Source organism: Hypanus sabinus, chromosome 7, assembly GCF_030144855.1.
Source record: "Hypanus sabinus isolate sHypSab1 chromosome 7, sHypSab1.hap1, whole genome shotgun sequence".
In the NCBI taxonomy this organism is placed as follows: Eukaryota; Metazoa; Chordata; class Chondrichthyes; order Myliobatiformes; family Dasyatidae; genus Hypanus; species Hypanus sabinus.
The window spans coordinates 62,875,770-62,889,444 of NC_082712.1; the positions used below are offsets into that span (position 1 = coordinate 62,875,770).

At 40.5% G+C, this 13,675-nt stretch overlaps 1 protein-coding gene across 1 annotated transcript in view; it reads left to right on the forward strand.

Moving 5' to 3' along the window:
* The window catches only part of ecpas (Ecm29 proteasome adaptor and scaffold), a 155,506-nt gene that overhangs the window by 21,205 nt on the left and 120,626 nt on the right, over positions 1 to 13,675 (forward strand). Inside the window, exons 5-6 of the mRNA XM_059974826.1 lie at positions 8,025 to 8,174; positions 11,146 to 11,299. Of these exons, the coding sequence (XP_059830809.1) occupies positions 8,025 to 8,174; positions 11,146 to 11,299 (304 nt within the window). The remainder of the gene's footprint in view (positions 1 to 8,024; positions 8,175 to 11,145; positions 11,300 to 13,675) is intronic.

The window sequence follows — 13,675 nt, forward strand, 5'->3', positions numbered from 1 at the left end:
GGTGGATCCAGGTGTCTACCTTCAGACCTTTTAGCTTCTCAAGTGCCTTCTTAATTATAGCAACTGCACTCACTTCTGTCTCTGACACTAGAATCTCTGGCGTACTGCTGGTGTGACTGATGCAAAATACTCAAGCTCATCTGTCATTTCTTTGCCCCTCATAACTACCTCTCCAGTATCATTTTACAGCAATCCAACATCTACTGTCGTGTTTCTTTTACTCTTTATATATCAGAAAAAACCATGGATATCCTCATTGATATTATTGGTTAGTTTACCTTCATGCTTGATCTTTTCTCTCTTACTGCTTTTTTAGTTGCCTTCTGTTGGGTTTTAAAAGTGTTACAATCTTCTAGCTTCCCATTAATTTTTGCTGTATTATATGCTTTGTCTTTTGCTTTTATGCTATCTAAGATCTTCCTTGTCAGCCATGGTTGTCTTTTCTCCCTTTCGAATAACTACATCTTTGGTATGTATTTGTCTTGCACTTTTTAAATTGCTCCGAGAAACTCCAGCCTTTGCTGCTCTGCCATCATTTCTGCTGGTGTCTCCTTCCAATCAACTTTGGCCAGCTCCTCTCTCCTGCCTCTGTAGTTGCCTTTATTCCTCCGTAATACTGATACTTATGATTTTTAACTTCTCTCAAACTGTAAGGTGAATTCTACCATATTGTGGTCATTTTCTCCAAAGGGTTCCGGTACCTTAAACTCCTTAATGAAGAATCCTCTTTCAGTTATGACTCATTGATACCCACAACATCATACCTGCCAATCTTAAACTAGGCTACAAGATCATCAACCTTATTCTGTATACTGCGTGCATTCAAATATCACACCTTTAGTCCTGTATCCTCACACTTTCCAATTTTCCCCTCAGGTTACACTTCAACTCATCTCACTGTCTGCAATCTTGCCCTATCATATGCCCGTCTTTCCTCAGTCTCACCGCACAATCCATCTGATTGTATGCTGCTTGCATCATCCTCAGCCCTATCACTTGGTTCCTATTCCCCTGCCAATTAATTTAAACTCTCCCCAACAGCTGTAGCAAACCTGTTTGAAAGCTTATTGGTCCCCTCAAGTTTGGACGTAACTGGTCCTTTTAATACAGGTCATACTTGCCCTACAAGAGATCCCTATGATCCAGAAATCTGAAACCCTACTTCAGCATCAATTCTTCAGCCACACATTCGTCTGCCAAATCATCCTATTCTTTTCCATACTGGCACATGGCACAGACAGCAATCCAGAGATTACTACCCTTGAGGTCCTACTTTTCAGCATCCTATCTAACACCCTATATTTTCCCTTCACCTCATCACTTTTTCTATCTGTCATTTGTACCAATATGTGCCACAACTTCCAGCTGTTCACCCTCCCCATTTAAAATGCTGTAGACCTGATCCCAGACATCCCTGACCTAGCACCTGAGAGACAACACATCATCCAGGTGTCACTTTCACATCCACAGAATCTCCTGTCCTGCTTCTCTAAGTATGGAATCCTCTGTCACAACTGTTCTTCTCTTCTTCCCCCCCACCCTTTTCCCTTCTGAGCCATAGTCAGACAGAGTGCCAGGTACCCAGTCGCTGCAGCTTCCCTTCCCCTGCCCAGTAGTACCAAAAGTGGTACACTTGTATTTGAGGGGAACAGCCACAGGGATATTCTCCACTGGCTGTCTATTTCTTTTCCCTCTCTGAATAGTCACCCAGCTACCTGCCTCCTGCAACTTTGGGGTGACTACCTCCCTGTAGCTCTTATCTATCATCTCCTCATTCTGCTATATGAGCTGAAGGTCATCCAGCTGCAGTTCTGGTTCCTTAACACAGAATGAGGTTTAGTACCACTGACATATATCATGAAATTAGTTGTTTGTGGCATCAGCACATTGGAATACATAAGAATTTTTAAAAGCTATAGTTATAATAAGAAATACGTATAAAAATTACACTAAATAAAGTAAGTAGTGCAAAAAGAGCAAAACAAAGTGAGATAGTGTTCATGGGTTTATTCAGAATTCTGATGTTCCTGAGATGTTTTGTTTTCAGGCTCTTCCTTTTTTCATTGCTACCATCAAGGAGTCCTGGGTGATGAGGGACCTGGATGATGAATGCTCACTTTGTGAAGCATCATAGTTTGAAGACGTTCTTCAGGTCAGGGAGGCTAGTGCCCATGATAGAGCTGGCTGAGTCTACAACTTTCTGCAGCTTTTCCAATCCTGTACAGTGGCCCGTCCATATCAGGTGGTGGTGCAACCGGTTAGAATGCTCTCCATGGTATATCTATAGAAATTTGTGTGTGTTTTTGGTGACATACTAAGTCTCCTCAAACTCCTAATGAAATATAGCAGCTATCATAACTCTTTTGTATTTGCATCAAATATGTTGGACCCCGGATAGATTTTCAGAGATGTTGACATGCAGAAACTTGAAACGATTCACCTTTTCTGCTGCTGATCTGATGATGAGGACTAGTGTGTATTACCTTTACTTGCCCTTCCTGAAGTCCATAATAATTTCCTTGGTGTTACTGATGTTGATTGCAAGGTCGTTGTGACACCATTCCAACCAAGTGATCTGTCTCACTCCTGTACGCCTCCTTGTAAGCATCTGAAATTCTGCTAACAATAGGTGTGTCATTAACAAATTTATAGATGGTGTTTGAGCTGTGCTTAGCCAGACATTCGTGAGTGTAGAGAGAGTAGGGGAGTGGGCTTAGCATGCATCCTTGAGTTACTCCAATGTTGATTACTAGCAAGGAAGAGATCCACCCTGACTGTGGTCACCTAGTAAGGAAGTAAAGGATCCAGTTGGAAAAGAAAGTACAGAGGCCCTTTTTTTTTCTTTTTGGAGCTTGTCGATTAGAACTGAGGATATGATTGTGTAGAATGTTGAGCTGTAATCAATAAACAGTAGCCTGATGTAGGGATCACTATTGCCCAGCCGATCCAAGATCAAATGGAGAGCTAGTGAGATTGTGTCTACTGTAGACTTATTGGGACGATAGGCAAATTGCAATGGGTCCAGGTCCTTGCTTAAACAGGAGTTGATTCTGGCCGTGACGAACCTTTCAAAGTACTCGTCACAGTCGATGTGAGTGCAATTTGGAGATGGTCATTGAGGCAGCACACCCTGTTCTTCTTGAGCACTGGTATGATTGTCACACTTTTGAAACAGGTGGAAATCTCCAACTGGAGCTGTGAGAGATTGAAGATGTCCTTGAATACTCCAGGTTGGCACAGATTTTCAGTGTTCTACCAGGTACACTATCAGGGTCTTGTGCCTTGCAAGGGTTCACCCTCTTTACATATGCTTTGATGTCTGCCTCCAAGTCACAGATTGCAGGGTCATCAAATCTGCAGGGATTTGTACACGTATAACATTATTCTCCCACTCATTAAACTGTGAATAAAAGACTATGAGCTCATCTGGGAGAGACGCATCACGGCCATTCATGATGTTAGGTTTCACCTTGTAGGAAGTATTGGCCTGCAAACCGTGACAGAGGTGGCCTTCTGCACGTTGTACCTAGACAACTTGTATAGATCTGGATCACTAGTCTTAAATGCAACAGAACTAGCCTTCAGCAGACCTTGCATCTCCTGGTTCATCCATAGCTTTTGGTTTGGGTATGTCCCGATATGTTCTCAAAGGTACGTGCTCATCCACGTATGTCTTAATGAAGTTGGTGACAACTGTGGCGTATTCATCCAGATTCAAAGATGAGTCCCTGAATATTGTCCAGTTCACTGACTCAAACACAATCTCTAAGGAGATGCACCACAATTCACCTTATGCAGATGTAGTTATCAGGGAGACTGGAGGTCTTTGAGTTCCCACTGTTCACACGAAGTACATAACACTTAATCTGGACCTATTCTCACCACATTAGCTATGTACTAATGGACAAAGAAAGCAAAACAATTTTCCAGAAACTTAGGACCTTCGCCTCTTCTCACATAAGCCTCTTGAACCAAAGCTTGACCACTCACTCACTCTATCGTCGCTCCACTTACAGCTGACTTTATTTATTAGCCTTTGCCAAGTGCTGAATAGACTGCTGTGATTGAAGCCCTCCAAAAAGTCTCGAAAGGTCCCAAGCTCTTTTTAAACTTCGCACTACCTCTCCCACAAGCAAGTGCTCATGATGATAGAAGCCCCATCGAAAAGTCCGAAAGGCACAGAGCTCTTTCTGTCAGGTTACAGATAGAAATAAAATTTCATTTAGGACAAAAGTCTTCTCTCAATGAACAACAAAAAATATTCTATTAACTGTCTGTGAGGTATAAAATTGTACCTACATAGGCCTACGTTGCTATATACACTTCTTAACTTGATCAGGTTTTAAATATTCCAGTCCTTCGTATATATGAAAGGCATTATCCATCAAACATTGATGGATTATGCAATGAATAATATTTCACACATTTTTAATCTTAGTTTATTGTCTCCAGTTTCTATCTGGGGTATTATTTTCCCGCCTATCACAGCTAGCAGGCTGATGGTATAATGGGATCAGCAGCAGACTTCGAGGCGAATCTGGCCAGCTCCTTACATGCTTTCCATCCATGCTGGGTTAGGCATCGAGCAAGCAACCCAGCCTCGTAAAAAAACAGTCAAATGCTATAGAAACAGCAATAATGCTGCCCGATGTGCCACAAGGCGTAAAAGGAACGACCTGCAGCTTCAGCTATTAAATATGTTGTGCACGATTAAATATCAATAGCCTCAGTGTTTCCAAGTATTGAATTCCTGTACACCTCAAGGTGGATATATGTTTGGTATGCTGTAGAATTGTGTAGATTTATATAAACTAGAAACAGGTCATTTGAACCAATTAGTGTGTGTTGGCATTTACATTCTCCAGCTTCCTTCCATTTAATTGCCTTGTTTTCCATCGCTTGGCATGTCTTTCTTTCTCTTCATGTACCTATCAAGTGTTTTTGAATGCATAAAGTTATGTGCCACCACAGCTTCCCATGCTAACAAGATGACATTCAAATGAGTTCATGAATAAAGTATTTTTGTGTTATTTCCCTGTTGGATTTATTAATAACAATCTTACAAGGTCCCTTGCATTGGATTCTTCCACAAATGGAACCATTTTGTCCATAATTATCCATTCATAATCTTCAAGACATCTGCCCTGTCTTTGGAATTTTCTTGCATGAAACATGATGGAAGGCTTTGAATACTTTTAAAACAGGCAGATTCACTTTTGAAAAGTAAGGGAGCAACAAATTATCATAGGATGCAGAGGTTACATAGAACATAACATAGAACATAGAATAGTTCAGCACATTACAGGCCCTTTGGCCCACAATGTTGTGCGGATCCTCAAACCCTGCTTCCTATATAACCCTCCACCTTAAATTCCTCCATATACCTGTCTAGTAGTCTCTTAAACTTCACTAGTGTATCTGCCTCCACCACTGACTCAGGCAGTGCATTCCACGCACCAACCACTCTGAGTGAAAAACCTTCCTCTAATATCCCCCTTGAACTTCCCTCCCTTAACCTTAAAACCACGTCCTCTTGTACTGAGCAGTGGTGCCCTGGGGAAGAGGTGCTGGCTATCCACTCTATCTATTCCTCTTAATATCTTGTACACCTCTATCATGTCTCCTCTCATCCTCCTTCTCTCCAAAGAGTAAATCCCTAGCTCCCTTAATCTTTGATCATAATCCATACTCTTTAAACCAGGCAGCATCCCGGTAAAACTCCTCTGTACTTTTTCCAATGCTTCCACATCCTTCCTATAGTGAGGCGACCAGAACTGGACACAGTCCTCCAAGTGTGGCCTAACCAGAGTTTTATAGAGCTGCATCATTACCCTGCAACTCTTAAACTCTGTCCCTCGACTTAAGAAAGCTAACACCCCATATGCTTTCTTAACTACCCTATCTTCCTGTGAGGCAACTTTCAGGGATCTGTGGACATGTACCCCCGGATCCCTCTGCTCCTCCACACTACCAAGTATCCTGCCATTTACTTTGTACTCTGCCTTGGAGTTTGGCCTTCCAAGGTGTACCACCTCACACTTCTCCAGGTTGAAATCCATCTGCCACTTCTCAGCCCACTTATGAATCCTATCAATGTCTCTCTGCAATCTTCGACAATCCTCTACACTATCCACAACACCAGCAACCTTTGTGTCATCTGCAAACTTGCCAAGCCAGCCTTCTACCCCCACATCCAGGTCGTTAATAAAAATCACAAAAATTAGAGGTCTCAGAACCGATCCTTGTGGAACACCGCTAGTCACAACCGTCCAATCTGAATGTACTCCCTCCACCACGACCCTCTGCCTTCTGCAGGCAAGCCAATTATGAATCCACCTGGCCAAACTTCCCTGGATCCCATGCCTTCTGACTTTCTGAATAAACCTACCATATGGAACCTTGTCAAATGCCTTACTAAAATCCATGTAGATCACATCCACTGCACTACCCTCATTTCAGTACAATTCAGTCAAACAGCATAACAGATTTAAGGGGACAGGTGGCCTATGCCTATTCCTAATTTTACCAAAGCTATTAAATTTCTGGCATATATATTAGCATTTCATACATCAGCAAGTCATCTTTTCTCAATTGTGATTCTTTTGTCATGGAATATTAGTTTAAGAATTTGCAGGAATGTACATCATATACACCAGGCTGCAATGAAGTTGCCTATTTGCACAAAGCTCACAGTATACATAGTAATAATAAATACAATTATTGCAGTGATGCTTAAGCAACAAAATGGTACAAAGATAGTAGTGCATTCTAAAGTAGTACAAAATAAAATGCTGAAGTGAGTGACAATAACAGAGTAACCTAGAGAGGTAAATTAATAGTCCAAAGCTGGTCTTAAGTCTGGTAATCTGAGTTTTTAAGCTCCTGTATCTTCTCCCAGAAGGTAGAAGAGAGAAAATGAAATAGGCAGGGTGATCAGCACTCTTGACCATACTATTCGGTGTCCTTCAGCTGCAAGTTTTTCCAGGTGAGCAGCCATTGTTTGTAACAGCCGCAGACATGAGAAGAACTCTGCAGAGAGTCAATCCTCATAAGGCTGCCTGGCCAGGTGATGTCCCAGGTTAAATATTCAGGGAGTGTGTGTACGTCAGCTCACTAACATCTTTATGGACATCTTCAGAACTTCACACATCCAGGCTGCTATCCCCATATGCTTCAAATCAGCCACCATCATCCCTGTACCAAAAAACTCGACACCTCCAGAACTAAACGACTACTACTGACACCAATTATGAGGCTCAATGAACAGCTGGTAATGGTGCACATCTAAAGCTCCATTATTGCCACAGTGGACACTTAGCAATACTTATCGACAGAACTGCTTTACGACAGATGCAGTAGCATCTGTTATGCAACTGGCTAGGACACACTAAGGAAACAAGGACACTTACGTAAGTAAGAGTGCTCTTTCTGGATTTCAGTTTGGTAGTGAACACTATTGACACTCAAACCTTGGTAAACATACTTCAACTCCTCTTTCTAAATATGCTAATCTGCAACTGGTGTTTGACTTCTTTACCAACGGTTCTCAGATAGGATAAACGCTCTTTCCTCCCATCATCCATAACGTGGGTAGGGCTGTGTTGAGATCATTGCTGCATACTCCGCTCGTGCATGACTGTACAACCAAACATTTAAGAAAACACATTGTCAGGTTTGCTGATGACACAACAGTGATGGGGCTCATCACCAACAATGATGAGACAGCCTACAGAGAGAAGATCGAAGAGCTTGAGGTCTGGTGCTGTGCAAATAACCTCTTCCTCAATGTCAGCTAGGCAAAGGAAATGGTTATGGATTTTAGGAGAACTCACACCACTCATACCCCTCTTTACGTCGGTGGCGCAGCAGTGGAAACTGAGCAGTTTCAAACTCCTGCGAAGTTTATCAAATGACTAAAAATGTTACAGTGTACGGTTGTTTCCATTTTCTATGATTTGAAATTAACATTTATGAGTTAATTACACATTTGCTTATTAGCTGAGAATCTTTGTTTTCTCTTCCAGCCTAATGCAGTTGCTGATTCCAACATTATATCATGTGAAATATCCAGCTGAAAAAACCAAAGGAGCATCTGTTTTCAACTTGGGAGAGAAACCAGAAATTGTTCAGCAGTTATTAGACTTCATGTTGGATGTTCTATTGATGCCTTATGGGTATGTAAAAGAACATATAGATACAGAAATAGTTTATTTAGTCCCTTTGCATCTGTACCTCTATTTTATAAAACCATTGATAATCTTTTCCTTCAGTGTTACTTTCCTGTACTAATCCCATATTCCTTGATATCAAAAGAAATCTATTAATACTTGGACCTTACATCCATTCAGAGTAAAACATTCTGAGTATTTGTTATGTCCTGGGTGAAGATCTTTGATCTCTATCTAAAATGATTGATATCATCTTTATATTATCAGTAAACCTGGAAATTTAGTGCTTGGTTGTCTCATCCACATCATTATACAGGTTATAACTGGGACTACAGCACAAGGTTTTTTGGGCATTCCCTGGGATCACAGCCTCCCAATCTGAAAATTGACCAGTTTCTTCCAAATTCTGTTTTCGATCTGATGACCCTTTTTTAATGCACGCTCATTTATGGCCTCCAATGCCATTTTAGCAAGATAGGCAGGTCCAAGAGGTTAAGTCACAGGGTAATCTAGTCAACCAGGTTACAGATAACACCAAAATTGGTGCAGAAAATTATCTTGGATTACAACAGGGTTTAGATAAATTGGGAATATTGGCAAAAGAATGGTAAGTGGAATTTAACTCAGACAAGTATGATTTGATGCATTTCGGGAAATTAAATCAGAGTACAACATGCAATGAATGGCAGAGCCCTGGGGAGTGTTATGGAACAGAGATATCTAGGTGTGCAGATATATAGTTCCATGTAAGAGGTGACACAATTAGACAAGGTGGTGAAGAAAGCACAAGAGTTGGGACATAATATTACAGCGGTATGAGACAATTAAGTGTTGTGTACTGTACTACAGGAAGGATGTGATTCAGGCAATGAGTATTTACAAGGATGTTGCCAGGACTAGAGGATTAAGTTGTAAGGAGGGACTGCTTCCCCTGGAGTGTAGGAGGCTGAGTTGATTTCTAATTGTAGTGATTTATAAAATGATGAGGGGTTTGGATAAGGTGGATAGTCAGCCTTTTTCCATGATAGAGGAGACCAAAGCTAGAGGGCATAGATTTAAGGTGACATGGTAACAATTTAAAGGAACTCAGTGAGCACGTTCATCACGCACAGGATGGTGGGTATGTACAATAACTTGCCAGAGTATGTAGAAGAGACAGGTCCAATTAAAACATTTGAAAGCCATTTGGTCAAGGGCATGAATAGGAAGGATTTAGAGGAACGTAGGTCAAATGCAGGCAGATGGGACTAACACAGTCGGGTACTTCGGTCAGCATTGGACAAGTTAGATCGTCAGATAGCTAACCATCTGCTGTAATCTTGTTTAAAAATGTTTTGCACTGGACCCAAAGAAGAAACTTCTGAATAACCAAATACACCACGTTTATTACTTCCCTATTACTATTCTGCTAGTTCTCTCTAAAAATGTCATGATTTGTTGAACATAATTTCTCATTCATAAATCCATGTTAAATCTTCCTGCTCCTTCAGTTACTTCCTAATAAATCATTATTGTTTCACAAGAGTTGGTTTTATTATGGAACCAAAGTAGTGAAGTCTCTTTACCAATCTCAGTTAAGATGCATGTTTATTTTACAGCTCTTTTGTGATAACACTGAGTAAAATATTGAGAACCATTCTATCATTCTATCTTGATGAATGAAGATTTTATAATGATCATTAACATATTGATAATGGCCCAGAGATGACTGTAGCAAGGAACTATTTCACACATTATTAATTTTAGTAATCACCAAGAAAGTATAGAGAAGCTAAGTGCTGAATGGGAGATGTATTATAATCTGTCAAGTCCATGAGAAGTCCTGTGCATTTTAATGCACTTCTTCATCTAAATTTGAAGCAGTTAGTATTCTTGATAAAGCAGTCTGCTGAGCAGAGCTGGTGTGTGAGTCTTCGCAGTTAACTCATGCTGAAGGTATATGAATTATTAATAAAAATTCAAAAAAATAACAAGTGAATGACCAGATCTTTTCAGGTATGATGACTGGAAAAAATAAATATTAGCTAGGAAAGAAGGGATAAATGTCTTGCTTTTAATGTATGGTTGGGATATTTTAGCTGGAAAAAGCAGACAGCTCCTCATTTTTACATCTACAAGCTGGCTACATTGCAATCCCCCACTGATGTAAATTCTTGGGCTCCACTGTCTGGATAGGACTTAAAACTTTAACTTTTTGCCTCAGATTGTTGCTGAATCTTGAGGGCCAACCTTGTGATCCTTTTACTCTTCTAATTAAAGGATGTCTTAGCCATGGAAGCCTTTTGTGACATTGCAGCAATTTTCTCCATTGTTGTCCTAACGAATCAGTTCAAAAATTGTGGGCAGCCCAGTACTCCACAGTGTAGCACGTTTACCTGTGCAGACATATAAAGAGAATGCATATTTTCTGTTCAGGTTTGGAAATTACTCGGTCTCCAAAAATCTCAAAATTAACTCTTTATCTTATGAATTCTGGCCTTTCAGGTCAGTCTCAAATGGAGCCTGTGTGTCCAGTGTGGGGGTAGCCCAATGGATACTGTGGCCAGAAAGGTCATGAGTTGAACACATTTGTAAAGTGGTCTCCTGACATTTGTCGTTTTGTTGTATGGAGTGCTTCTGTGGTCATCATGAGGTTTGTTGCACTATAAGTTCATTTTAATAGAAGTCAGAATTTGAGGAAAATCCTTAAAACAATCAAACAGAAATATTTCTCTTTATTTATGCTTTTAGTTTCGTTACCCTTCCAATAGCATTGATCACTGAGTTATGGGTATAAGACAGAAGTTCTGGAAAAATCAAGCTGTCTTGGAATGCATTTATATTTATTTTAATATCTACCAATAAATTTTCTTGCATCTTGTAAGGTTATAGTGGTTTATTGAATCTAAATTCTTCACCCACTTGCTTCTTAAAAAAATCTGCCTGCCCAGGCCACCTAAAATAGATTATTGCATCTGACAGTTGGTTCTTTCTTTAGGTTTGTGTTGAGTGAGCCCCAGAGTCGGCCAAGTCAAGGTCCACAGCAAGGGGTCAGTGGTGTTGGGCTTGCTCAGCCACCGCCAGGCATGAGTTCATACGCAGCTAAACGTGTTGTTGGTGATAACCCCTGGACAGCTGAACAATTGGAACAGGTAAAGAGTTTGTATGAATAGATCACCTCAAGCAGTCTTTTGTAATGTACTCCCTCTTTCTAGGCTGTTGTATCTAAATTTATCCACATTTATCTACAGCTATGGGACTATAATATCATAACCCACTCCTCTGGTTTGCATGTTTCTACAGGTTTTACAGTTGGTCATTATTGATTTTAAACTGGAAGTTAATTTTCTTTCCTTACTGTAATATTTCTTATCCACCTAAAAGAAAATAATGTAGCACTTCTAATTGTGAGGTTGGTTTTTGCTGGGAGGGTTTACCTTTCTTCAGATAAGTTACGCTATTGATTGATTTATGAAAATACATTGGTGCAATTAAACTGGCCTTTAAGCATTCTTTCTTACACCACCACCCCACTACCCTGTACAAAACCTTCCCATCTCACCAGTCTTCTGGAACAGGAACAAGCTTCTTCCATGTATCACAGAGCTCAAACGTGAAATGCTAATGAGAGAGTTGTTCTCAAAGCCTGTATGTGACATTATTGGAGACCAACCCTAATTAAAAAGTGTCAGATGAGTAGAGATTGGCAACCAGATCAGGCAAATCATTCTCTTAAGGTGTTGAAATGTTTTCTGTTTGAGGTGGGGGAGAAGATTTGACTGTTTAAATTAATTCCATAAATGGTTTGTCTTTCCATTTCTTTTTTTCATGTTTAATCGTTGACTTGAATTGACATTATTTCTTACATCCTTCACGTACATGAGGAGTAAAAATCTTTGTCTCCATCTAAATGTGCCATGTGCAACCATAGTAATTTATAATAAATAGAACAGTCAATGTAATATAGAGTACACTCATCAGCGTGAGTTTATCAGTCTGATGGCCTGGTGGGAGAAGCTGTTCCAGAGCCTGTTGGCCCTGGCTTTTATGCTGTGGTGCTGCTTCCCAGGTGGTAGCAGCTGGAATAAATTGTGGTTGGGATGATTTGGGTCCCCAGTGATCCTACGGGCCCTTTTTACAAATCTGTCCTAGTAAATGTCCTGAATCATGGGAACTACAGATGCGCTGGGCTGTCCGCACCACTCTCTGCAGAGTCCTGCAATTAGGGAGGTACAGGGTACAGTTCCCATACCAGGCAGTGATGCAGCTAGTCTGGATGCTCTCAGTTGTGCCCCTGTAGAAAGTTCTTAGGATTTGAGGGCCCATACCAAACTTCCTCAACCGTCTGAGGTGAAGGAGGAGTTGTTATGCCTTTTTCACCACACAGCTGGTGTGTGCAAACCACGTGAGGTCCTCGGTGATGTGTTTTCTGTGGAACTTGAAGCTGTTTACCCTCTCAATCCCAGATCCATTGATGTTAATAGGGCTAGCCCACCATAGAATTGCTCACGCTTATATTGTTCTTAGAGTTCTGCAAAAATAAATAACTGTGAATACAAATTGCAGCGTTTGAAAGAATTGTAACCATAAATCCTGCAGTGTCTTAGTTTACAAATATGTTAGTCTGCCATGGTCTTTTTAGTATATGGGAAGCTTATCACTTGATGCTAAGTGCCCATTGCTGGACTCTACTACAGTTGTGATAGAGGTGAGTGTCTTGTCCAGCCTCAAATCAACTTTTAGTTACTGCTGTTTGTATTTATAACCACTGCAACCTTCAGTTAAAAGGTTATGTAGCTCAAAAATAGGTACTTTAGTCTACCCTTCCCTTTAAAGTAGCTCTTGACCTTTGGCTTTCTGTTCCTTTGCAACTTAAGTGTTCATCTGGATACTTCGTAAACGTGAGAGTACTTGTATCCATTGTATCAAGCAGTGTGCTTCAGTTTCCAGTCACACTCTGGGTGAAAATACTCTTCCTTAGATCCTGTTTAAATCTCTTACATCTTGCCTTAAAACTGCACCCATTAGATTTACACTCATTTTCTAAGCTGAAAGCTTGCTTATAACACCCCTATGCCCCTCATAATTTTAAATACTCTTATCAGGTCCTCCCTTAGCTTCTTTTGCACCAAAGAAAACACTCAGCTTTTTCAGATCCTGCCTCATAACTAAAATACACTGCAACCAGAACTACATAATGTACTCTAGCTGCATCTAACTAATATCTTATATTGTATACTATAATCTCTCTGCTCTAAGATTCCCTGCCTTGACCAGTGAAGGAAAGAATCACATTTGTTGCTTTTACCACCTCATTTATTGTATGTCCGTCAATGACCCTCTGCTCCTCAATATACCCTCATGGCCAACTGTTCATTATGTGTGTCCTAGTCTTATTAGTCCTTCTATAGTGTATACTATGCATTTTTCAGAATTAAATTTGATCTGCCTTTTGTCTGCCATTCTTAACAATTGATAAGTATTGTCCTGCAGCCTAAGACTACCCTTCTCACTGCCAATAACACCTC